Here is a 22,922-nt window from a genome sequence, read left to right on the forward strand (position 1 = left end):
ATTAGTTCTGGACAACGGACAGTATGTTTAATATGTTACAATGAGAAGACAAGGGGTTGGGGTTACAGAGGTTTGGAATGTGTGTGTGTGTGTGTGTGTGTGTGTTCGGAAAGGGGGGATAAGTGTCTTGGTAAGCTGTGTAGTATATTTTTATACTGCATTACATTAATCACATGTCTGTATTACTTTCATGTAGTAATCATTTTTATAGAATAATGAATAACTTCAATTTAGTTGGAACTGTGTCAATTTAAGGAGAGTTTAACATTTGAGTTACAACATATGGTCTTCTGTCTCTGTGTAAATAGATGGCAAAGGGTCTTCTTTGAAGTGAGTACATTTTGTAACATATCCAGGAGGACCCAGGAAGTTCCTAGGATCCAGGGGGGCGAAGATCAGCTGATACAATTGACCATTCAGAATCTCAGTTGACTCTATCTGGTGTTGATGAACATTTTTTGTATGCAAATTTGTTTATAATGTGATTCCTCGCTGGAGGCCGTTTAAAAGCAGAAGTCACGACACTGTAAATTCAGTATAGCCGCCGTTTTGACCCCATGTACTGTGATAGGCTTGCTCAATACATTTTTGATTCGACCATAGTTTTGTGTCCTTGAAGTTCTGTTCCACATGCATTTGAAATACACTGTAGCTGGTTATCTTTACAGCCAGGGTGGTATGGAAAGGGCAGCCCCAATGATCTATGTCCTGGGGACTTTACAACATACACCAGGGACTTGGAGGGTCCATCTATGTCTAGGTTTTAAATATTTTATTACGTCCAGATTTATGGACAGGAAAGGGGAAGTTGCACATCTTCTGGTTGAATTGTAAGACACAGATAGCACTGGGCGCTCTCAACTGACCAGCCTTGCTGCAGGTTACTTGACAAGAAGCCACACTTGAGTGTTTGTATCTATCTTTATTTATATAGGTATGTTCTTTATAATGTCTATGGTCTAGAGTACTGGATCGTTGAACTGGGGCCTCCTATGCAGGCTCTTCTACATGCAGGCTCTTCTACATGCACTGTTCCTCTGGGTTGATACAGGCTCTTCTACATGCACTGTTCCTCTGGGTTGATACAGGCTCTTCTACATGCACTGTTCCTCTGGGTTGATGCAGGCTCTTCTACATGCACTGTTCCTCTGGGTTGATACAGGCTCTTCTACATGCACTGTTCCTCTGGGTTGATGCAGGCTCTTCTACATGCACTGTTCCTCTGGGTTGATACAGGCTCTTCTACATGCACTGTTCCTCTGGGTTGATACAGGCTCTTCTACATGCACTGTTCCTCTGGGTTGATACAGGCTCTTCTACATGCACTGTTCCTCTGGGTTGATACAGGCTCTTCTACATGCACTGTTCCTATGGGTTGATACAGGCTCTTCTACATGCACTGTTCCTATGGGTGGATACGCCCCCTAAAAAAAACACGCCCCCTTGACGTCTTCCGGGATAGGAGAATGATCAGCTGTCAAAGAACCTAGCAAAACAACTGACTGCCATTCGAGGTAAGTTCATCTTCATAATACAGCTAAAATCAACCCTATTACAAACTATATCTGGCTATTTAACTTCATATGCTTTTAAATGGCGACGATAGAGTTTGTAACATATTATGATTGTCAGTCGAGAACCGCATGTTTGCTAACGAACGTGATAGCTAGTTAGCTTTAGCTGCTACTAGCTAGCCAGCACTATTCAGACTAGCATAACTAGCTAACTGACATGGCTAAAGTTCGGTACCTGATAACCACATCATGTCGTTTGTGATTGCTTGCTTCCTGGTTGAATAATCAGCACTAGCTACGTTTTTCTTGTTGGTGATCGTGCTAGCTAACTAGCTAGCTTCCGTAGCTAGCAATCGCACTGTAACGTTAGCTACCATGCTAACAACTCGGCAAGCTAACATGAGCTAGCTGGCTAGCGTATCAACACCAATCCACATCTGACTAGCTAGCTCACTTGAGTGACTTTGATCAAAGATTGTATGATACGACTCTGGTCAGGGCCGAAGGGTGGGGCGGTCAGGTCACGTTCATGTATTTATTCTTGAATTCTATTTATGAATTGTAGTATTTTCTACTAATTGTAGTATTTTCTGCATTATTGTATACATTGTATGTAGTGTACTGTATGTTTTAGTTGAGGACTCTTGGAAGACTAGCCGATGGCTAAAAGAGATCCTACTAAACAAACAAACAATGTAGCCAGGTCACTGGATCTTTTGTGTTGTTGATTTGATCGTTTTGATTTCGCAGAAGATGATGATGATGATGATGATGATGATGATGATGATGATTTCGCAGAGATGAGAGGAGCATGTGAACGTAGTTGGTTTGCGCTTGACAGCTGATTGAAAACAACCGAGAAGATGCCTGCGGTGTCCACTGGAGTGAAGGAACTATACCTGTCAACCTCTCTGGGAGACCTCAACAAGAAGGCTGAAATCAAACCTGATAAAAACAGTACCAGAAGGTATGTTGTTGTGAGGCTGTGGATGAGCAAACCATTTTTAGTTACCAGCTGTCAAGCACACATAGCAGCATGGACTAATGAGATCAAGTGAGAGATGGTGATTTTATGGCTATAGGGGTTATAGTAGTTGAAGAGAGAAGAATATAATTTGGCAATATCCTCTGTCTTTCTGTGCTGTAGCTATGTCCAGAGTGCATGTAAGATATTCAAGGCAGCAGAGGAGTGTCGTCTGGACCGAGATGAGGAGAAGGCCTATGTTCTCTACATGAAATATCTGACGGTTTATGATCTCATCAAGAAAAGACCGGATTTCAAGCAGCAACAGGTATAACTGCTCACATGTTTCAAGAGATTTTAGTATTAAGGAAGTTTAACATGATATGATAGCAATCAAAGACCTATATAAAATGGCTCAATTTGAGGATTCGGTGTTGTGATACTGAATCCTGTTAGTGGTGGAAATCTGTGTTGATTTTCAGCTTTTCCTTTCTTGATGTCCAGGAGTTTTTCCAATCCATGCTGGGGCCCAACAACTTCAAAAAAGCCATAGAAGAAGCGGAGAAGCTGTCTGAAAGCCTTAGACTCAGGTTAGGGGCTCTGCCTTCTCAAATCCCAAGCATAACCCCAAAGGGAGATCACACAGAGCAGAACAGAACGTGGATTAAAGCAGATTGTTTTCCTTGTGAACAGGTACGAGGAAGTAGAGGTTCGCAAAAAACTAGAGGAGAAAGAGAGACAAGAGGAAAAGAGGAGGAGAGAGGAGAAAACAGAGAAAGATGGAGGACGGGCTTCTCCTAAAGGACTAACAGAGATTCAGAAGGACAAGAAGAAGGTAGATGCCAAACTGAACTTGCTGATAAGATGAACATTATAGTGTCTAACTCTTACTCTCTTAATGACAGAGAATGTGCTTCTGAAACTGGGTTCTACAATGGATTGCCTTTAAAATCCCAGTTGAGGAACTGAGAAGTGTGAGAAGTGAGAAGATAGCCTTTTTAAAAATCGACACTTCTCAGTTTCTCAACTGCCGAGATGATATCACATAGAACAGCTGAAACGAAACAGTAGTGTAGAACGACCATCTTGTTGGAAGTCTTTCCATAAGATTTGACATGTTGAATCTTGAAAATTGCAGATTTAGAAATGTAGAGTTCAGATGGGCAGTCAAGAAACAATTACATGTTATTCTTAAAAGGCTTAAAACTGCTGTTTTAAAACGGCAGTTACATGTGAACCCGGCTTAAAACTGTCTTGGCTGTTATATATTATCTGAACTCAGCTCAATAATGAAGGGATCCTAATGTTAGTTTCTAAACTGTAATAAAGGCTTGACTGAACTTGATTTGTGCTTAGTTGTTCATTATAAACAAGATACGGCGTAGATAATGAGGCCACAATTTAAAAGACAAGCTTGGTGAAACATTTCTCTGTTCTGTGGACCGCGTTAAACATTAAGATGGCACCGTGAACCATTTCTCAAGCCTTGGCAGCATTCAATTAATCAATCATCAATTATTCTGTGTTGTTTAAGAGCTGGAACTGTTCAGACTAAAATGTATGTCTTGTGTACATTGTGTCACAGGTAAAAGGAGAGCAGAACAAGTTGGAAAATGTTCCATCAAAAGGTAAGCTGGTGACTCAATAGCTAGTTAATCTAGGTGGTCTCTGCAGTCTGTTGATATCATCGGGGAGTTTGGATCATCTGTTGACTCTCTCTCCCTACCCCCACAGCGGTGGTTCCTGCTGGAGGGATCACACCTGACAGGCTCTTCCACATGATGAAGGACCAGACCATGACTCTCATGGTCATGGACGCCCGCAGCCACAGGGACTTCGATGACTCGCACATCCAGGTCCCAGCGCAGACCTGCATCAGCGTGCCTGAGGAGGCCATCAGCCCTGGGTAGGGAGGGAGGTGGAATGAGCCAATTTAACTACCAAAGAGCTTTACGGAGGGAGGGAGGGATAGATGGAGGGATAGATGGAGGGATGGATGGAGGGATGGATGGAGGGAGGGAGGGAGTGAGTAGTGACATCATGAGAGGTTGGTTGGTCAGGGGGTCAGGCAGATGTAGTGCATAAGGAGCATCCCATCCCTCAGTGACACGACCTCTTGTGGTGTGTGTTCCTCAGAATCACTGTGAACCTGATTGAGACGAAGCTGCCAGCGGCGTCCAGAGAGCAGTGGAGGCGCCGGGGCTTCGTTGACTACATCGTCCTGCTGGACTGGTTCAACTCCGTCACTGACCTCAGGCTGGGCACCACTCTGCAGAGCCTCAAAGAGGCCCTCTTCAAGGTAGTGTGTGTTGTGTGTGTTGTGTGTGGTGTGTGTGTTGTGTGTTGTGTTCCAGCCTGCCTCTGAGGGAGAGAGACGCAGGCTCAATCGGAAACGCTTCAACGTTTGCCCATTAAAACTTTAAAGACTATACTATCTCTCGTGAGTGCTGGTTCTCTTCTTCTTGTGTGTGTGTGTGTGTGTGTGTGTGTGTGTGTGTGTGTGTGTGTGTGTGTGTGTGTGTGTGTGTGTGTGTGTGTGTAAACCATAGTGGGACAGCACCACCATCCTGCGCAGTGAGCCGTTGGTGCTGGAGGGAGGCTATGAAAACTGGTTACTCTTCTACCCCATGTACACGACCAACGCCAAAGTCAGACCGCCGAGGCAGCACGCCATCAACACCCTCCCCCAGTGTGAGTAGCACCACCACCACACCACTGCGCTCACATCCTGGAAAGTGGTAGTCTCAACGCCAGACCCATGAGAGCTCTTTTCGCTGGTATGCTACGTAAGCTACGCTAACTGCGTTACTGCATGCTGCAGATCTCTCTGAGCGTCTGGGACACTTCACATAAAAAATCTGGTGCTCAAATCTTGGCAATTCATTGGTTTCGCATGAATCCCTGTAACGACTTTTGTGATCAGGCGTTCCTACCTATAGATAAGCCACGCCCATTTAGCCCTCAGAACACCAGCTTGGGCGGCAAAGTGGCACAGACTCCATTATGTAGTATGCGGAGCGCAGCGATTCCACGTGATATTTGATTCTGTAGACAGACTAGGAAAGTGGGAAAAGCCATTCAGGATTACACCTGTGTTCTTTATCTTGAGAACAGTGAACTTCAGCTACCCATCTTTGGAGGAACCCAAGCCCCCAACCCCTCCTCCGCCCGAACCCGAGCCCGAACCCCAGGTCCCCCTGCAGGTGAACGGGGCCCCCCCGGCAGAACAGTCCGATTCTGGGACTCCTTCTCTGGGAACAGAGGTGCTGGCAGACCCCACAGACACCCCCATCACAGTGGCCACACCCTCTGGGCCAGACCTCACCAAAAAGGGCCCAGGCCCCGGGACGGGCAGCACCACCAGACAGCCTGCGGCCTCAGTCAAGTCCATCCCACAGGTATTCACACTCTCTGTCAATCGGCCGATCCATTCATTCAACTGTCCATAGAAGACTAAGGACTAGTGATTACAGCACTATGTTCCATAGGTATTGTGATGCTTCCATGTATGCGGTCTTTAAATGTCTTTTTAACTGTCTTGCATGTTTGCTGATGATTTGCTGCTGCTGTATGTCTGTTCTGGTGATACTCATTGCTCCATGTAGTGTTGCATGTTGTTTTATATATGTGTTGTAATGTGTCAATGTGTGCTGTTTTTAACTGTATTATATCTAACCTTGTTTTATTTTCAGCCCCCTAACCCCCTTCCCTCGAGGCTTTTGCTTTTTGCCAGGCCGCTTTTGTAAATAAGAACTTCTTAAATGCTTGCCTGGTTAAATAAAGGTTAAATAAAACAGGAATGCGCTTCAGCATCCTCAAGTGTCCTTCCCACCGGTGCCTTCTCTCCCTAGTTGTCCTCTCACCTAGGGCTGGGTTTAGAAAATCGATTCTGAATCAAATGATTCAGAATCGATTCATGAATCCCAAAATCGATCTTTTATTTAATTAATGAATGAATAGTTCATTAATTCATTCAATGATTCATTCATTCATTCATTTTTGGAAATCAGTATTGATATCCAGCCCTAGTATTGATGTGTTGCATAACTTGGCAGTCATGTAATTAAGGTTACAGCTAAAAGTAACACTAACCGACTCGATATTGAATTGAATCGAATTGAATTGAATCGTGATAATCGATTCTGAACCTTGTGAATCGGAATCGAATCGATTCTTGAAATTGGAATCGATACCCAGCCCTACTCTCACCTCTGTTCTTCTTCCCCCAGATCGACCGTACCAAGAAGCCCTCAACGGTTCGGGTCCCGGACATCTCTAAACCTGGCCAGGACGGCCAGCCCTCCTCCCAGAACGGCCCCGTGGTTCCGGACCGCTCGGTCAAACCGCCCTTCGACCCCAGTGGCGCCCTGTCGGACGAGGAGCGCACCCAGATTCACACGGAGACGGCGGCGCTGATGGAGACGGCCCGGCGCGAGCAGGAGCAGCGCAAGCAGGAGCGCCGCGCCGAGGAGGAGAGGCGGGACCGGGACCTTCAGGAGGAGAAGGAGAGGCAGGAGGAAGCTGAGAGGAAGAGGAAGGAGGAGGAAGATAAGAGGCACCAGGAGAGGAAGAGACTGGAGAGGCAGAAAGCAGAGGAAGAGGAGGAGAAAGAAAACGGGGGCGGTAAGGAGAGAGAAACGAGAGGGAAAGAACCCGACGCTGACCCCCCGGCCAAGAGCGCATCTCTGGACACGCCGGCTCCCAACCGCACCGTCAGCGAGATCAAGGTTAGTGTCTCTACTACCAGTCACCCACTCACTCCTCAGTGAAGTCTGGTACTGTCCTAAATCAACCCCTAGCCTCTACTCCTACCCCTGGGAACACCAACACTTCTTATAGACCTACAAGCACTGGATGGGTGTAAGCTAGACATGTGATGAAATATCGCGATAGGAAAACATGACCAAGTGCATCGTTGATCTGATAAAATGGTTTGCGATCCGGTAGATCTCAGTTCCTGTATCTCAATCGTACCGTTCTATCGCAAGCTGTGTGTATCGTCACATGGCTAGTATAAGCACAACTTGTGTTAATTTTCTACTTATTGCTTACACCCTTCCAGTAACATTCAGATCTATGAAGGTTTTGGGGATATAGGTTGAATTGCCACATTTGAAAGTCTTGTATCATAATGTGCAAATGACACGCAGATTCAGGGTCAGATATATAATAATAATACTAAATAATAATTTATTTTATTAATAAAACACTTTTCTTTGTCAGAGACATATAGTCCTGTTTTATCATCCTAAATGCGTACATGAGGTATATAGGTCTACTTCCTTTACCGGTGTACTCATCACACCCAGCTGATGCACTGACCAGCCCAATGCTGAGAAGCCCATCCCATATCCAGACCATCTACTAACGCCCAGTCCATCAGTCTCATCTATCTGATCTCCATTACCAAACACTTAAAGGCTGAGTGTGTAGAATTTTGTGGCAGAATTATGTCTCGACTTGGCAGAAATGTAGTATAATATTCATAAGTATTTTTTAATTAGTGTATAATCCCATGAAAATACGTTTTTTTGTTGTTACTTTAGAAGAGCCCTTATATCTACCTAGTGAGCGGGTCCTTCCACCGAGTCCACCATGTTGCACCATGTAATTGTATTCAGTCGGTTGCAATCTGCAACCTCACCACTAGATGCCGCCAAGAATCACACACTGCACCTTTAAAAGCCAAATGATGTCAGCTCTCTTCTGTCCCCAACCTCAGGCTCCCCTGAAGCCTTGTAGTGAGCTAACGAGCAGGACCCAAAAGGCAAGGATTTTTAAAGATAGAACAGCCGATGACTATGACAGACCCAAGGTATATCAACACTCCACCCGTAGTGTTGATCACGGCATGTTTCCTAAAATGCTTTAGTCGATTCCCATCCAAGCGATTGCATCCGGATTGCATGTTGATCGCTTGGAAATTGTGGGTCAAAAATGTCTCTCTCGGGAATCTGGATGTTTGTCGTTCCCAGAAAGAAATCTCGAGTGAAGGAGCAAAAGAAGCCTGCATTGCAATGTCACTGTTTGCCCCCTTCGACTGGAGAGCACCCTAACCCTCCTTATTCTCTATCAATTGATGCTACTGTGTATGTTGTTCTAAGGGAAGTGTGTGTCTGAACTCTCTCTCTGTGTGTGTGTCCGTCCTTCCCCCCCCCCACAGCGTGAACCCCTGACCAGGGCCAGGAGTGAGGAGATGGGCAGGAGTGTCCCGGGACTCCCTATTGGCTGGATGAAGGTACATCTTCTCTGTCTCCAGACCGTGGTAAAGACATGTCTTCGTCTTAGTCCACCTGTCCTTATTCTGTTTTCCTCGCTTCCCTGTCAGTTCCTGGACACGGTCACCGGTACCTACCGCTACTACCACTCGCCCACCAACCGCGTCCACTTGTACCCCCCTGAGGTCAGCGTCCCCCAAACGCCCCCCTCCACCCCGCCCATGGCCAAACAGAAGCAGCCGCGCCCGGCCGGGCCCGACCCCAACCAGGAACCCGACCGGGAGCAGTCCAAACTCAAACGCTCGTACTCCTCGCCTGACATCAGCCAGGACCTGCGTGAGGAGGCCCAGCGGAAGAGCCACGCCCCCACCGCCGCCGCCATACCCACCATCAACAGAGAGACCAAGTAAGTGATGGGATGGAGGTCATGGCAACGTCTTATCCACACAGCTAGGTAGATGGACAGGAAATGGACTGTGACTATGATGATATGATGTGGGGTGGGTAGGGGTGTGATGTGGGGGGGTAGGGGTGTGATGTGGGTGGGTAGGGGTGTGATGTGGGGGGGTAGGGGTGTGATGTGGGGGGGTAGGGGTGTGATGTGGGGGGGTAGGGGTGTGATGTGGGGGGGGTAGGGGTGTGATGTGGGGGGGTAGGGGTGTGATGTGGGGGGGTAGGAGTGTGATGTGGGGGGGGTAGGGGTGTGATGTGGGGGGGGTAGGGGTGTGATGTGGGGGGGTAGGAGTGTGATGTGGGGGGGGTAGGGGTGTGATGTGGGGGGGTAGGGGTGTGATGTGGGGGGGTAGGGGTGTGATGTGGGGGGGTAGGGGTGTGATGTGGGGGGGGTAGGGGTGTGATGTGGGGGGGGGTAGGGGTGTGATGTGGGGGGGTAGGGGTGTGATGTGGGGGGGTAGGAGTGTGATGTGGGGGGGTAGGGGTGTGATGTGGGGGGGTAGGGGTGTGATGTGGGGGGGTAGGGGTGTGATGTGGGGGGGTAGGGGTGTGATGGGGGTGGGTAGGGGTGTGATGTGGGGGGGTAGGGGTGTGATGTGGGGGGGGGTAGGGGTGTGATGTGGGGGGGTAGGGGTGTGATGTGGGGGGGTAGGAGTGTGATGTGAGTGGGGAGTTGCACCCCGGGAAACTTAATATGGGAAATGTTTCATTCTCTTAAATGACAAAGTGAGAATCAATATTTCTTTTTTTTTTATTTCTTTTTTTTTTTTTATTATGAATTGTTTTGGTTATGTTGCTTGTACAATGTGCATAGAAGTATTTTTTTGTTTGATTGTACAATGATTTTATGTTTTAATGCACTCTTTTCTTTTGAGAGGAACCCAGTAAGGGTAGTCATGACTGAGGTAATGACTAATGGGGATCCTAAATAAACAATAAACTAGGACAGGTGTGAGACATGCGTTTGAACCAAAGTGCAGGAATTTGAAGTTTGGATCTGAGCTGTGCCATCGTCTCCCCCCAGACCTGCCACTTCCACCGTCTACACCAAAGTGGAGATCGCCCGGCCGACGGCTGCTAAGATACGCAGCCTGAACCCCATGTTCGGTGGCCAGGGGGTGTCGCTGACGGGCCTGCGTAACCTGGGCAACACCTGCTACATGAACTCCATCCTCCAATGTCTGTGTCACACCCCGGGCATGGCCGAGTACTTCAACAATAACTACTACCAGCAGGACATCAACAGGTCAGGATGTTCACCAGCGAACCATTAGTGAATCTTTGTGGTGGATTTACAATCATGACTTAATGGAATTTCATTTCATTTCAAACCTTTATTTATACTTGTAAAGCACTGAGGTTTCCCTCATTTACAGTGTTGTCGAGTTCACACAAATACACAAATAACAGAACAAATACAATAATAATAATAATAATTAAAAACGATTACAGTTGTGTAACCCTCTCCTCTCTGTCAGGGCCAACATCCTGGGCCATAAGGGGGAGGTGGCGGAGGAGTTTGGGGTGATCATGAAGGCTCTGTGGTCTGGCCTGTATAAGTGTATCAGCCCCCGGGACTTCAAGATCACCATCGGGAAGATCAACGAGCAGTTCTCCGGCTACGATCAGCAGGACTCCCAGGAGCTTCTGCTCTTCCTGATGGACGGCCTCCACGAGGACCTCAACAAGGTAGGATGGACATCTCTGAACATACCGCTGGGCTTTATCCAGGGGCGGACTGGGGAAATAATTCAGGTCGGGCAATGCAGCCCCAGTCAGCCCACTGATCTTGTGACCAGACGGCAAGTTGTTGAGCGGGAGGGGGGGGGGGTGCTCGTGAGATTTGTTGGGGGGGCCTTTACGGCCATTTACAGCAGGCTGGGCCAGTTAGCGCCGGGAATATCCACTCTGAATATCTCACTCACAGCAACCAGACCGGCCCACACCACTCCACACAATGGGTGAATGAGAGGCCATTGTAAAGCGCTTTGGATAAAAGTGCAGTCCATTTACCATTTACCAATGTCCTACTAAAAGGGACTAAAACTAGAAGCAATCTATGTCTGGGAAAAGCCCCCCTCCACCATGTTGTACTTATTTTGCCTTCAACTTACAGCATTTATTATCAATTTCTTCTTTATATTTTTTTTATTGGGTTTCATTTTGATGGCAAAATTAGAGAGTAAGTAAATTTGTTGTGTACTTGTGCGTGCGTGTGTGTGTGTGTGTGTGCGGTGTTTGCATCTGTCCAGTTTGATGCTCTGTCTCTCAGAATCCTTCTGCATGTGGACGTAGAAATTTTGGAAATCACAGTATACCCCATTTCCTGTACTGACCAGTTCCGTACTGGTTTCATATTCAACATGGGTCCAAGTGGTACTATAGCCGATACGAGGGGGGAGAGAGAGGAGATAATTTCTGATTTAGTCCAGGTTCTTAAACAAGACCTCAACAGAACTACTTAGCTGGTATCAATTACCTTGTTCCATTTCAGTCCCTGGCCCCACAGAAGGCATAAAGCCAATAGGGAGGCTCAAGGATTAGAAATGGAACTGGGTCTTTGTGTGTATTCTTCATGTCTCTCCATCCCATAACATTCCCTTGGTCTGACGTAGGGGCGTGTCCTCTGCCTTCAGCCTTGCCTGGTCTCTCCTAGTAAAGACTAATTAATGAGATATTAATTAGTGAATTGCTAGCACATGTTTTGACCCCCCCCCCCACACACACACTTGTGGACATCTCTTTCTGCTTAAAAAGTGCATGGGAGCGAAGCTGGAAGTCGTGTGGAGTGCTATAGATACTGTACTTTTTACAGTATCTCCTTACAGCAATGAAAGACCTAGTTTGCAGTATCATTCTTGTCCATTGTGCCTCTGTTTGGCAGCATTTAGGCTAATCAAATTTCATCTTCCTCAAGAAACATCCAGCTGAATCAGGAGAACGAAAGAGACACAGGCTTAAGGCCCTGTGTTTAGGTAGCATCGAAGATATAGTTTAGCATGGTAGTTTAGTTAGCAGTGGTATGTTTAGGTAGCATTGAAGGTATAGTTTAGCGTGGTAGTTTAGTTAGCAGTTGTGTGTTTAGGTAGCATTGAAGGTAGAGCTTAGCATGGTAGTTTAGTTAGCAGTGGTATGTTTAGGTAGCATTGAAGATATAGTTTAGCATGGTAGTTTAGTTAGCAGTGGTGTGTTTAGGTAGCATTGGATATGTAGTTTAGCCTGGTACTGTAGTTTAGTTAGCAGTGGTGTGTTTAGGTATTGAAGATATAGTTTAGCATGTGTATTGAATTGTCTTTTCCTGGTGGTGTCAGGCTGACAATCGTAAGCGGTACAAGGAGGAGGAGAACGACCACCTGGATGACCAGCAGGCGGCCGACCTGGCCTGGAGCAAACACAAGCTGCTCAACGAGTCCATCATCGTGGCCCTGTTCCAGGGGCAGTTCAAGTCCACCGTTCAGTGTCTCACCTGCCACCGCAAGTCGCGCACCTTCGAGACCTTCATGTACCTGTCCCTGCCCCTGGCCTCCTCCAACAAGTGCTCCTTACATGTGAGTCCGAGGGCCCGGATGCATGCAGACATTTTCACAGAGGCCCACCAAATGGTCACACAGTTGGACGAACACTAGTATTAGAGGTGGTGGGAACAATCGATTCATGTAAAAATTGTGATTCTATTTTCTACGTAAATGTATTTTCGCCGTTTATCCCATTTTCACCCAATTTGGTTTCCAGTCTGTTTTTTACACTAAATTTACATTTTGTTGTCAAAATGTGTGTTTGCCGGTGGTCCAGCAGAGGTGCAATAATTTTGCACTTGGGGTGTATTTAATGGGTTACTGTACTTAATGGGTTACTGTAGTCAAATGGTGGAAAAGTCATCGCTTTATACAAATTATAATCTATCGCATCGATAATCGTCAATAATCGAAAATCATTTTGAAATCGAATCGTGACCCCAAGAATCAAGTCGTGAGATCACTACCGATTCCCATCTCTCCCCAGGCACAGTGGTCAAATTTAGGGGAGTCAGAAAGGGGTGGAGCAATTGAATGAAGCGGCGCAGGTGTGCGTCTCCCAAGCCAATCGAGCGCGCCGCAGTATAAAGCAGGGATAGGGGTGAGAAGGGATGAATGAGGGGGGCGCCCCGGTAGCTCACCGGGTAAGGCGCGCTACATATGAAGGCTAGTCCTTCGCGCGGCGGACCCGGGTTCGATTCCCGGCTCGGGTCCTGTGCCGCATGTCCTCCCCTCTCTCTCTCCCACGTTTCCTGTCTCTCTCAAACTGTCCTGTCCCATTTAAAGCTGAAAAGCCCTAAAAAATATCTTAAAAAAAAAAAAGAAGGTATGAGCACAGAGTCGGGAGTGGAAGAAGCGACCGCTTTAGGTTATGCAGGAGATCTAGATCCTAAATACGAGAGCACAGAGACAACACAAGACATGAAATGTTGGAGCTGCGTGGGAGGAGATAGTGGTGGCTGTCAGCACTTTATTCAATTCATTTGTAGGCAGGCAGAAACGGTATTCAATCTGTTTTCTCAGTAAAGTACTTTCCGAATTCAATGCATTTTGTTGTCGCTGGCTATTAATTTACCGGTGTCTGTCTCAAACGATAAGGACGTTTAGCCAGCAGGAGAGGTGGCCAGACAGACCCAATGTTTTTCTGAGTGCTGTAGTGCTCCCCCTTAACTACCTAAACCTCTGAAACACATTTTCAGGAGACCAAACGCTTTCTATCGCACTCCTGGCTGCCAGTTAAATGAGTACTGTCTCGAGGAAGAGCCTGAGGCCATGTATGTATATTATAAGCCTCATATTTAATGGATAGCCATCCTCTCCTATAAGTACAGCCAACTCGGCTCAGCTCAGTGCATCATTTGTTAAGATTACAGAATTCGTCTCTTCCTACTGTCCTCCAGAGTGAAGCTCTGATCAGGTGGCTTATAGGAGAATGGTTTTGCATTAAAGATGCGGCTTATTGCAATACATTACCCGCTATTGCCCGAGACAGGTATTTTTTTATATATATTTTTTTACATCTCAATAAGTAACATTTTCATGAGTTTGAGATGCATTTGGATGATGATCATCAATGATGATCATTCTTGTTTGCATGCCAGAAGCTAAGTTAACATTTTTGGAAATCATAACAGTAGCCTCAGTGCCCAATGCAAATGTTCTCAGGAATGCTTTATTTAGTATTTTCCTGCACCCCCTGATTGGTTCCTAAGTCCCTGCGTCTCCTCTGATGGCAAGAAGGATACGCTCTGCCTACCGACGCTCCCATGAACGGCCCCATCTACTTTCAGACAAACTTTGCACTATCCTGGCAAGGATTAGGTGGCACAGAAATCCCATGAAGGCCTATGGCCTTAGCATTTGCAGTTTGCAGCGCGAGTGATACTGTGTGACCATTTCGGGGCCATTGTGCGATGTTTGTTGACGGTTGTTTTGACAGCTCTTATGAGTGTTTTGTTACGTGCGCTCTAGTGAGTGAGTGTTGTCTTGCTGTGTCCCAGGACTGTTTGAAGCTGTTTTCCAAGGAGGAGAGGCTGACTGACAACAACAAGGTGTTCTGCAGTCACTGCAAAGCCCACCGAGACTCCACCAAGAAACTGGAGATCTGGAAGGTCCCTCCCATCCTCCTGGTGCACTTGAAACGGTCTGTGCACTTAAAACTTTACCCTGTATGTCAGGGCTGGGTATTGACAAGGACCTCGCAACACGATAAATATCACAAAACATGGGTCACAACATTATATTATCACGCTACTGTATATTGTAAAACTGTACATTTTGTGATTTATTGCGATACTATAACAAGGTTTTACTGAGCCGTTGTGCACCATCTTGGTATTCTGATATGTCAGACTATGTACTTTATGTGCATTATCAATTATCAGTTTCCATTCCTCTTAATTAGTTGGGTTTGCCAACATGGCTCCTACTGGCTAAGCAAGAATTAAACTTATGCATCACCTCAATGACAGAAGGGGCATTCAAACACCGCCATTGGTGTGTGAATGTGTGTGTGAATGGGTGAATGAGAGGCCTTCATTGTAAAGCGCTTCGGATAAAAGAGCTATATAAGTGCAGTCCATTTCCCATGATGGCCTGCATTGCTCATTTAACAAGCCTCAATTGGTGCTACCGTAGTCTCTCTCTCTCTCTTACTGGTATTGTACAGCGTTGATGTTGATTTGTTGTGTTGTTGTGTTGCGGCGTTGTAGCTTCTCCTATGAGGGCCGATGGAAGCAGAAGCTGCAGACCAGCGTGGACTTCGCTCAGGAGAGTCTGGACCTGTGCCAGTACGTCATCGGACCCAAGCAGAGCCTCAAGAAATACAACCTGTTCGGAGTGTCTGTGAGTTCACCAATAACTTGTTGTATCTAGTCCAGCTAAGTGTGTGAGAATATTAGGATCTAGCCTTAGAGAGCTAACCTCCTGTTGATAAGGAGCTAGCCTTAGAGAGCTAACCTCCTGTTGATAAGGAGCTAGCCTTAGAGAGCTAACCTCCTGTTGACAAGGAGCTAGCCTTAGAGAACTAACCTCCTGTTGATAAGGAGCTAGCCTTAGAGAGCTAGCTCCTTATCCTGTTGATAAGGAGCTAGCCTTAGAGAGCTAACCTCCTGTTGATAAGGAGCTAGCCTTAGAGAGCTAACCTGTTGCCGTTTCCCTGCTAACAGAACCACTACGGCGGTCTGGATGGGGGCCACTACACGGCCTACTGTAAGAACGCCATCAAACAGCGCTGGTACAAGTTCGACGACCACGAGGTGTCCGACATTTCCCCGTCCACCGTCAAGTCCTCTGCCTCCTACATCTTGTTCTACTCCAACCTGTGAGGCACCAGGAGCAGCAGTGATATTTGACGACCGGTTCTGGTTCTGGTTGTGGTTGCTGACGCAGCGCTGCTACAGGCCGAAGGACGGTGAGGGGCTGCTGGGTCACAGCTCTGACCTTTGACCTGCTGAGGAGGAGGCTGGCAGAGCTGGACGTGTGTCTGTGTGAGACCGAGTGTGTGTGTGTGAGTGGATAGGCGTGCATACTGTACCTGATTTTGTGTGTGTGAAAGAGTGTGTGAGTGTGCATGCATGACTGTGTGTGTGTGTGAGAGAGTGTGTGAGCGTGTGTGAGCGTGTGTGAGCGTGTGTGTGTGTGTGTGTGTGTGTGTGTGTGTGTGTGTGTGCGCGTGTGTGTGCGCGTGTGCGTGTACACGCCTGTGTGTGAGAGTGTGAGTGTGAGAGAGTGTGCAAGCATGAGTGTGTGTGTGTACGTGCACCTGTGTGTGTTGTGTTCCAGCCTGCCTCTGCGGCAGAGAGACGCAGGCTCAATCGGAAATGCTTTAACTCCTAGAGGATTCCATAGTTGTTAAAACGCGCTGTCTACTCACATTACTGACAAATGAGAGACAGTACCTTTAACACACACACGCTATACGAATCTTACAGCATAGTATGCCTACCAAGAATAACCTAACGCTACGATTATTACCCAGACTTTACTACCGTTAAGGTTATTGTAGAATTAAAATCCTATTCAACACTTAGGCTGTTCTTTCTCAGATTGTCAGTGTTGACGGCCTTCTGGTGTAACACATGTTTTGCTTCCCTGTACTGTGAATAGACTCGAGTGAAGCGTTAGAAGACGTAGATGTACAATAGCAAATGCTGACCTTGCACATTAAACATGTACATATCGCTGGGGGAAGATGCCTGTTTATTTATAAAGTGACCAAATTGTGAAGTGAAGCAGCCGTCATGCCATGACTAACCATACGCCTCGACGAGAGTATTCTTCATAGTCTTCTCCTTGTGAGGATTTTTAATGTGCTCTTAGAAGTGGGGGGTTTATACCTCCCTTGATTGGAATCGTTAGGTAATTCTAGCTTGTTCACATTCTTTGGGAAATCTTAGGCCTACATACACTTACTCATTATGCAACGTTTTAAAGTTGTTCGTTTAGAACAGTTCTAGTAAGATTTCTTTGGAGATGGTGAGAACGGTTGGCCCCGATACTGAGAATCCGCCGGTCCCTCTGATTCTGGACTTCAAAGCAAGCCTGTGGTGCGTTAACTGGACCACAATCCTATTGATTTGAATACAGTATGTGACTCCATAAAAATGTTTTTTTCTTCAATTCCAAGTATACTCAACACAGGTATAGGGGAATTATATCAAATGGATTTCATGTAATGGTAATTTTGACAGTATGGTTCCTGGTTGACAAATATGTTCGTATGGAATGGTGTTGATCTATAGAGCCTCATGGTACTGTTGTTTTCCCACTAATTAATGATATTGGGCTGGAAGTACAGAAATGGATCTTTTGGGATGTGATTGACAACGCAACATGTTGGGAGAATTTGACGGTTATGTTACTGTTGGCCTGTTTAGTGGTCTTGTTTTAAGCAATTACTCACTGTCATGACTGTGATCCACCATCAGTACGGCCACTGAAACTCTGAGCCCTAAGCCTGGAGCAGGCAAAAATTATACTCACGAGGCTAAATTAATAAAAATCTAAAGTGAGATTATGAACCTCATCACAAGTATTTCCTGGTCTAGCATGAGCTTATCTATTCTTTTCTTGTATATGTTGATTTCATTTTGATTTCATTTTTTTTAATGCTCTGAAAATTTTTCTTTCAGATATAACACTTGTATTAACCACCTACTCATATACGTTAAAAACCTATTTATTAAAATGCTCCTATGAAAGCGGATATACTGGTGCTGGTGTTTATTATCATGCTGTCCAAACAAGCGCAAATATTAAAAATAACACATCTGGGTTGCAAGATCCTTTTTAGATGTACTCTTCTAGGACAAAACCACTAGACTAAACCATATGTGTTTATTTGATATGGGCTGCTGATTACAGGAAGATAAGGAACTGTCCTTGGCGCCGGCTTCTGCTCTCCCAGACACTTGATTGGTTGGTTTAAGTCCCAGAACGGGATGAATGAGAAGTACAACCCTTAAAGGAGCCACGGCCAAGCCTTTGTAATGCTGCCAGATCTCTGGGACTCAACAGGAAGTTGCTGTATCTGTTGACTGTGGCTTCGGTCCCAGCAGGTTGTTGGGTCAGAGCCCGGTGATCTCCGGTCTGTGGAAGGGCCTGCGGCTGTAGAGCAGGATGTAGGTGTTGGGGGACTGGACAAGGAAGTCCTGGACCTCGCTGACGGACGCGTCGTCGAACTGGTGCCAGGTTCGGAACAGGGCGCTGTGGCACAGAGCGGTGTAGTGACCCATGTCCAGATCACCTATGTGGTTCTGTGGGAGCAAAAGAGATACAGGGCAAAATGCACACATACTTAACTTGCCGTGTGTGTGTGTGTGTGTTTGTGTGTGTGTGTGTGTTTGTGTGTGTGTGTGTGTGTGTGTGTGTGTGTATATATATATACACACTTACCACCACAGCATAGAGAGAATAGCTGGTGTGGTGTTCTGAGGGGCTGGACAGGTATGGAGTCAGGTCCAGGTGGTCCAATGAGAAGAGGACGTTCGTCCTCAGCTTCTTCTTATCACTCCCTTGGCAACCGAAACTGCAACTCGTGTACGTTAGATTAGAGATGACATAAGAGTGAACTTGAACGAATTAAAGTTGGATGTTAAAGTGATTCTGCAGGTCTGGCTGTGCTAGTACAGAAGAGCATTAGGGCCAACAACTGAGTTTATTATTTTTTTAAGCTTCTGAGTTTAAAGTCAGAATTTCTGAGAAAAAAGTCAGAAATAACTTCTGAGATTAAAGTCAGAATTTCTGAGATTAAAGTCAGAATTTCTGAGAAAAAAACTCGGAATTTCTGAGAAAAAAGTCAATCTGACTTTAAACTCAGAAGCTTAAAAAAAACAAAAAACTCGGCTGTTGGCCCTAATGCTCTTCCGTAGTGCTAGAGCTGTTATCATGAGGAGAAGAGTGTTTGTGACTCGCTAGCGGCCCACCGTTTGAGGTGCAGCATGAGGATCTCGGGGGGTTTGGACAGGGAGGTGAGCACAGCCGTGTCCCTCCTGACGCCACACGCTGGACACAGGATCCGGTCTTCTCCGGTCAGGGTGCTCTGCTGGAAGAACAGGGACAGGCAGTCCTGTGGATGGAGGGAGATGGAGGGGTCGGGTCAATCCATGCACTTCCTCTGTGTTTTCGTTAACTTCTCAGGTGGTTTGCTTTCACAAATAAACAGCTCGGGTTTTCAGGGCCAGAATACAAGAATGAATAGTTTCCATGTAAACAAGGATACTGCCTAGGGCTGGGCAATACAGTATATCGACACCGCAATGAGGCTAAAATGCATCTTAGATGTTGTATAACGTAATATGGCATAAGTGTTGTCTTTTCCTGGTTTTAAAGACAGCATTACAGTAAAGTGATGTAAATTATTTTATTTTATTTTATTATTTTTTAAAGAAAGTCATTAAGATCATCTGATCTGTAGCTCAAAAAACAATATTTGTGCTCAAATTAGTGAAAAAGAACCAACTAAAATGTGATCCATATTTTTTCCCCCTCATATATCGTGATATATCGATATGAATTTTAGCTTATATCGCCCGCCCCTTATACTGCCTGCACCCTGTCGGAGGGGTGTGTGTGTGTGTACCTGAAGAGAGCACTTGTAGACGTCAGTAGGGATGGGCAGGGACAGGATGGTGAAGACCTGGTTGCTGTGGGCCTGGTGGTCACAGCGCATGCACAAGGTCACGTAGCTCAGTTGACCCTCGAACAGACGCGTCACGATGGTGGATTCCCCCGAGCCTCCGGGAGACCTTCCCATGTGACGGCTAGAGGAACACATCTGGCGCCCCTCGCCCTTCTGTTGGACACACACACACTAAGTGGCACCCTTACAGAGTTGCCGGCCGAAGCGAGTCTCCGTGCCGCCGTACCTTCTTGAGGTCATCGTGGAGGGCGTTGAGGAAGAAGAGCAGCAGCTCCTGGGAGTCCTGCTGGGAGTGGTTGTCGAACTGCGGGTGGAGGGAACACACCGTGGACCTCAGCTCCCCGGGGACGCAGCTGGAGCTCCGGCCCAGCCACACCTCGTCCAGCAGCCGCACGAACACCCCCGCCACCGCGCCCTCGCGCCTGGATAGGGCGGAGGACCGAGAGACGAAGAGACTACCGCGATCAGCTTTCTTCGATTACGGTTGACACCATGTCACAGAGAAACACTGGTTCTACGAGTCGATAAATAAAGAGCTATCTATCTAAAGACAGAGAGACATACAGACACACGCACCGACACATACGGACATGTCTTACTTGGCCAGCTCGTTGCGCGTGTTGTTGTTGAGAAGGTATTCCACTAGGGGCACCGTGGAGCAGAGACACTGCAGGACCGCGTTCATGTAGCAGGAGTTCCCCGAGTTGGCCAGTCCGCACACTCCGGGCTTCCTGCACCCCCACTGCCCCAGCGTGGCCCACAGACCGCTGACCCCCCCTTCCTCCTCCTCCTCCTCCTCCTCCATGGAGATCAGCCGACCAGAGCTGCGTTTGGCTGACCTGTAGAGCCAATGAAGACACGGGATGGTAGAAGAAAGGTGACGAGATAGATCTCAAGGTTAAAAGCACTCTAAAATACGTAAAATCAGCACCTTTGCCCTGATGTACTTATGACACGAGTCTGCTCTGGTGAGTTGGTGAGAGGTGCTAACGCCACCGGCACATCCACGCCATTTTCCACAGCCAGCTGAGAGGCCAGGGCCTTGGTGAAGTCCTTCACACTGGCCTGCCTGCCAGTCCCCTGGAACTGCAGGGAGTGGAGGACGAAGGCGTTGATGCAGGCCAAGTGGACGGTCACCCAGAACCCTGGCAGGAAGACGTCGGATCGCGGTCCCTTCAGGTCCGTCTGGGACAAGAGGGCGGGGCCGGTCCAGCCCTGCAGATGTCCCACCAGCAGGGCGGAGCTGTCCTCCCCTGTCTCAGGTGTCCGCCCATGCCGGTGAGGGAGCTGAGGAGAGGGGGAGGATACGTCCTCCACATCTGTCGCTGTCTCTAGGGGAGGCGCAAAGTGGAGGTGCACCCCCAGGTCGGAGAACAGCTGCGCAAGTCGGCCCTCCGTGCCGGCAGAGCTGTCCACCTGGACCCAGTGGCCACGGCTGAAGAACGGCCTCAGAAGCTGACCGAGGACGTGTTCGACTAGCGGCATCCTGCAGGTCTTCAGGAGCAGCTCGGGGCAGTACAGGTAGATGTTACAGACAAACCCAGAGTTCAGGTCACAGAGCAGGGCCAGGGCCAGGCGGCTGGGGACCCGCGGACGACCGCTGACCGCAAGAGAGAACTTCTTCACGGCTAGGTGCTGACCCGGTGTGCACAGGACCTGGGAGCGTCTGGAGAGGTGGGCGTGCAGGGCGGAGAGGACCTCCATCTTGTCCTCGTCCTGCAGCCTGGAGAGAGAGAGGAGGGAGACGAGGAGGCTGCTTCTCTTCAGGACTCCCTGCCATCTGTCCAGGTAGGGGGGCAGGTCTGAGGCAGAGCTGCAGTCTTCGCCAGCAGAGACGCCGTGCTGGAGGATGATGGAGAGCCATGTGAGGAACTCCGAGTACTGCTCGTCTGTGAGCTCTGCCGGCTCTTTGCTCTGGCTGTGTAAAGGGTGGGTGGCTCCTGCTTTGAGGAACCTCTTGCTCAGTTCTTCGATGGCTCCTCTGTCAAACAGCTCCAGCAGAAGCTCTCTGGCGGTGTAGTGGACCTGGGAGGTGAGACCCGTTCTGGTCTTAGCGAAGGGCTTCGCTCTCTTGGACCTGAAGAGGTTTGGTAAGCAGAGGCTATCCCTATGGGCTGCTATGCTCACCTGACCCACCAGAGGGCACTCCTCCACTGTCCACAAACACTCACTCACAGACAGAGCCTTGGGCTTCATCTCACCACTCAACCCCAGGGCCGACCCTGCTCAGGGAGAAGCCTTCCAATTTAACCTCTCTGAGCTGAGTTTCGAAAATGAACCAGTCACGAAAGAAGAATTCCATGTGGGTTGCTGTCCTAAAATGCTCCTGTTATTCCAATAGCAATAAATACTTTTATGGAGAGAAAATAGCTCTTTGCTGGCACGCTCCGGGTGTTTTTTTCCCCACAGTGTGTGAGCTGTGAGTTCTCCTCAGGTGAAATACAGTCTGACCCCCACAGGGACATCACTCTGGAGGTAGCCCAGATCACCTGAGTATCTCGCTCTCTCTCTCTCAGCGTGAGAGCGCAGCTAGACAACCGTTTCTTAGCAACCTGTCAACACTGACACCTTGCCCATAGCAGGGGTTCCGGGGTGTGTTTGGTCTATACGCTACTGTGTATGATTTAACAATTAAATACTCACAAAAAAGACCAGTTTATGGGACATTTCATGTGACAGAGATTACATGAGCCTATGTCAGTATTTTTAAAATAATTTCTATGTGCTGCTTCAATCTTGATCTAAACTCAATTTACCTCCCAGCATCGGCCATGTTGCTTCATAGGCTGGTATGAATCCCCCACTGCTACAACCCACTGGCCTTTATGACATCACATGCGGGTCTGTCTTCTGAGGCACTATGACATCACAGCAATCTCTCACTCGTGTCTCAAAAAATCTTCCTTTCCCTTTATAGTTAGGCCTAATGGATAGTTGCAGAACATTTGGCCTTTTACGGTTTTTCATGAATATTTTATTTTATAAAAACAACTGTCTGGGGATGAGAGGGGGCACACAAACTAGGATCATTCCAATTTGCATCACAGCTCATTCGGATGCATCTACGAGTTGTGACAACCCACTGCCTTTCTTTCAAGGAGGCGAAGGGACATCATA

The 22,922-nt window shown here is 47.5% G+C and overlaps 1 protein-coding gene across 1 annotated transcript; it reads left to right on the top strand.

Moving 5' to 3' along the window:
• The first annotated feature begins 1,461 nt into the window (after positions 1–1,461).
• usp8 (ubiquitin specific peptidase 8) lies at positions 1,462–17,826 on the top strand. The gene is made up of 19 exons (XM_084437061.1): positions 1,462–1,514; positions 2,313–2,481; positions 2,662–2,806; positions 2,983–3,068; positions 3,172–3,313; positions 4,064–4,106; positions 4,213–4,384; positions 4,615–4,777; positions 5,028–5,169; positions 5,593–5,876; positions 6,708–7,205; positions 8,642–8,716; positions 8,807–9,102; positions 10,174–10,395; positions 10,628–10,838; positions 12,461–12,697; positions 14,665–14,807; positions 15,376–15,508; positions 15,832–17,826. Exons 2-19 carry the CDS (start codon positions 2,378–2,380, stop codon positions 15,988–15,990), a joined length of 3,255 nt encoding a protein of 1,084 aa, XP_084293187.1. The 5' UTR covers positions 1,462–1,514; positions 2,313–2,377; the 3' UTR covers positions 15,991–17,826.
• The last annotated feature ends 5,096 nt before the right edge of the window (positions 17,827–22,922 follow it).

The sequence above is a fragment of the Borostomias antarcticus genome (genome assembly GCF_949987555.1).
Source record: "Borostomias antarcticus genome assembly, chromosome: 4".
Lineage (NCBI taxonomy): Eukaryota > Metazoa > Chordata > Actinopteri > Stomiiformes > Stomiidae > Borostomias > Borostomias antarcticus.

Bases quoted from the DNA above. Each gene is read 5' to 3' on its own strand.
- usp8 (XM_084437061.1), top strand. From the start codon at position 2,378: ATGCCTGCGGTGTCCACTGGAGTGAAGGAACTATACCTGTCAACCTCT. The intron at 4,107-4,212 runs GTAAGCTGGTGA...CTACCCCCACAG, and splicing joins GGAAAATGTTCCATCAAAAG to CGGTGGTTCCTGCTGGAGGG. The intron at 5,170-5,592 runs GTGAGTAGCACC...TCTTGAGAACAG, and splicing joins CATCAACACCCTCCCCCAGT to TGAACTTCAGCTACCCATCT.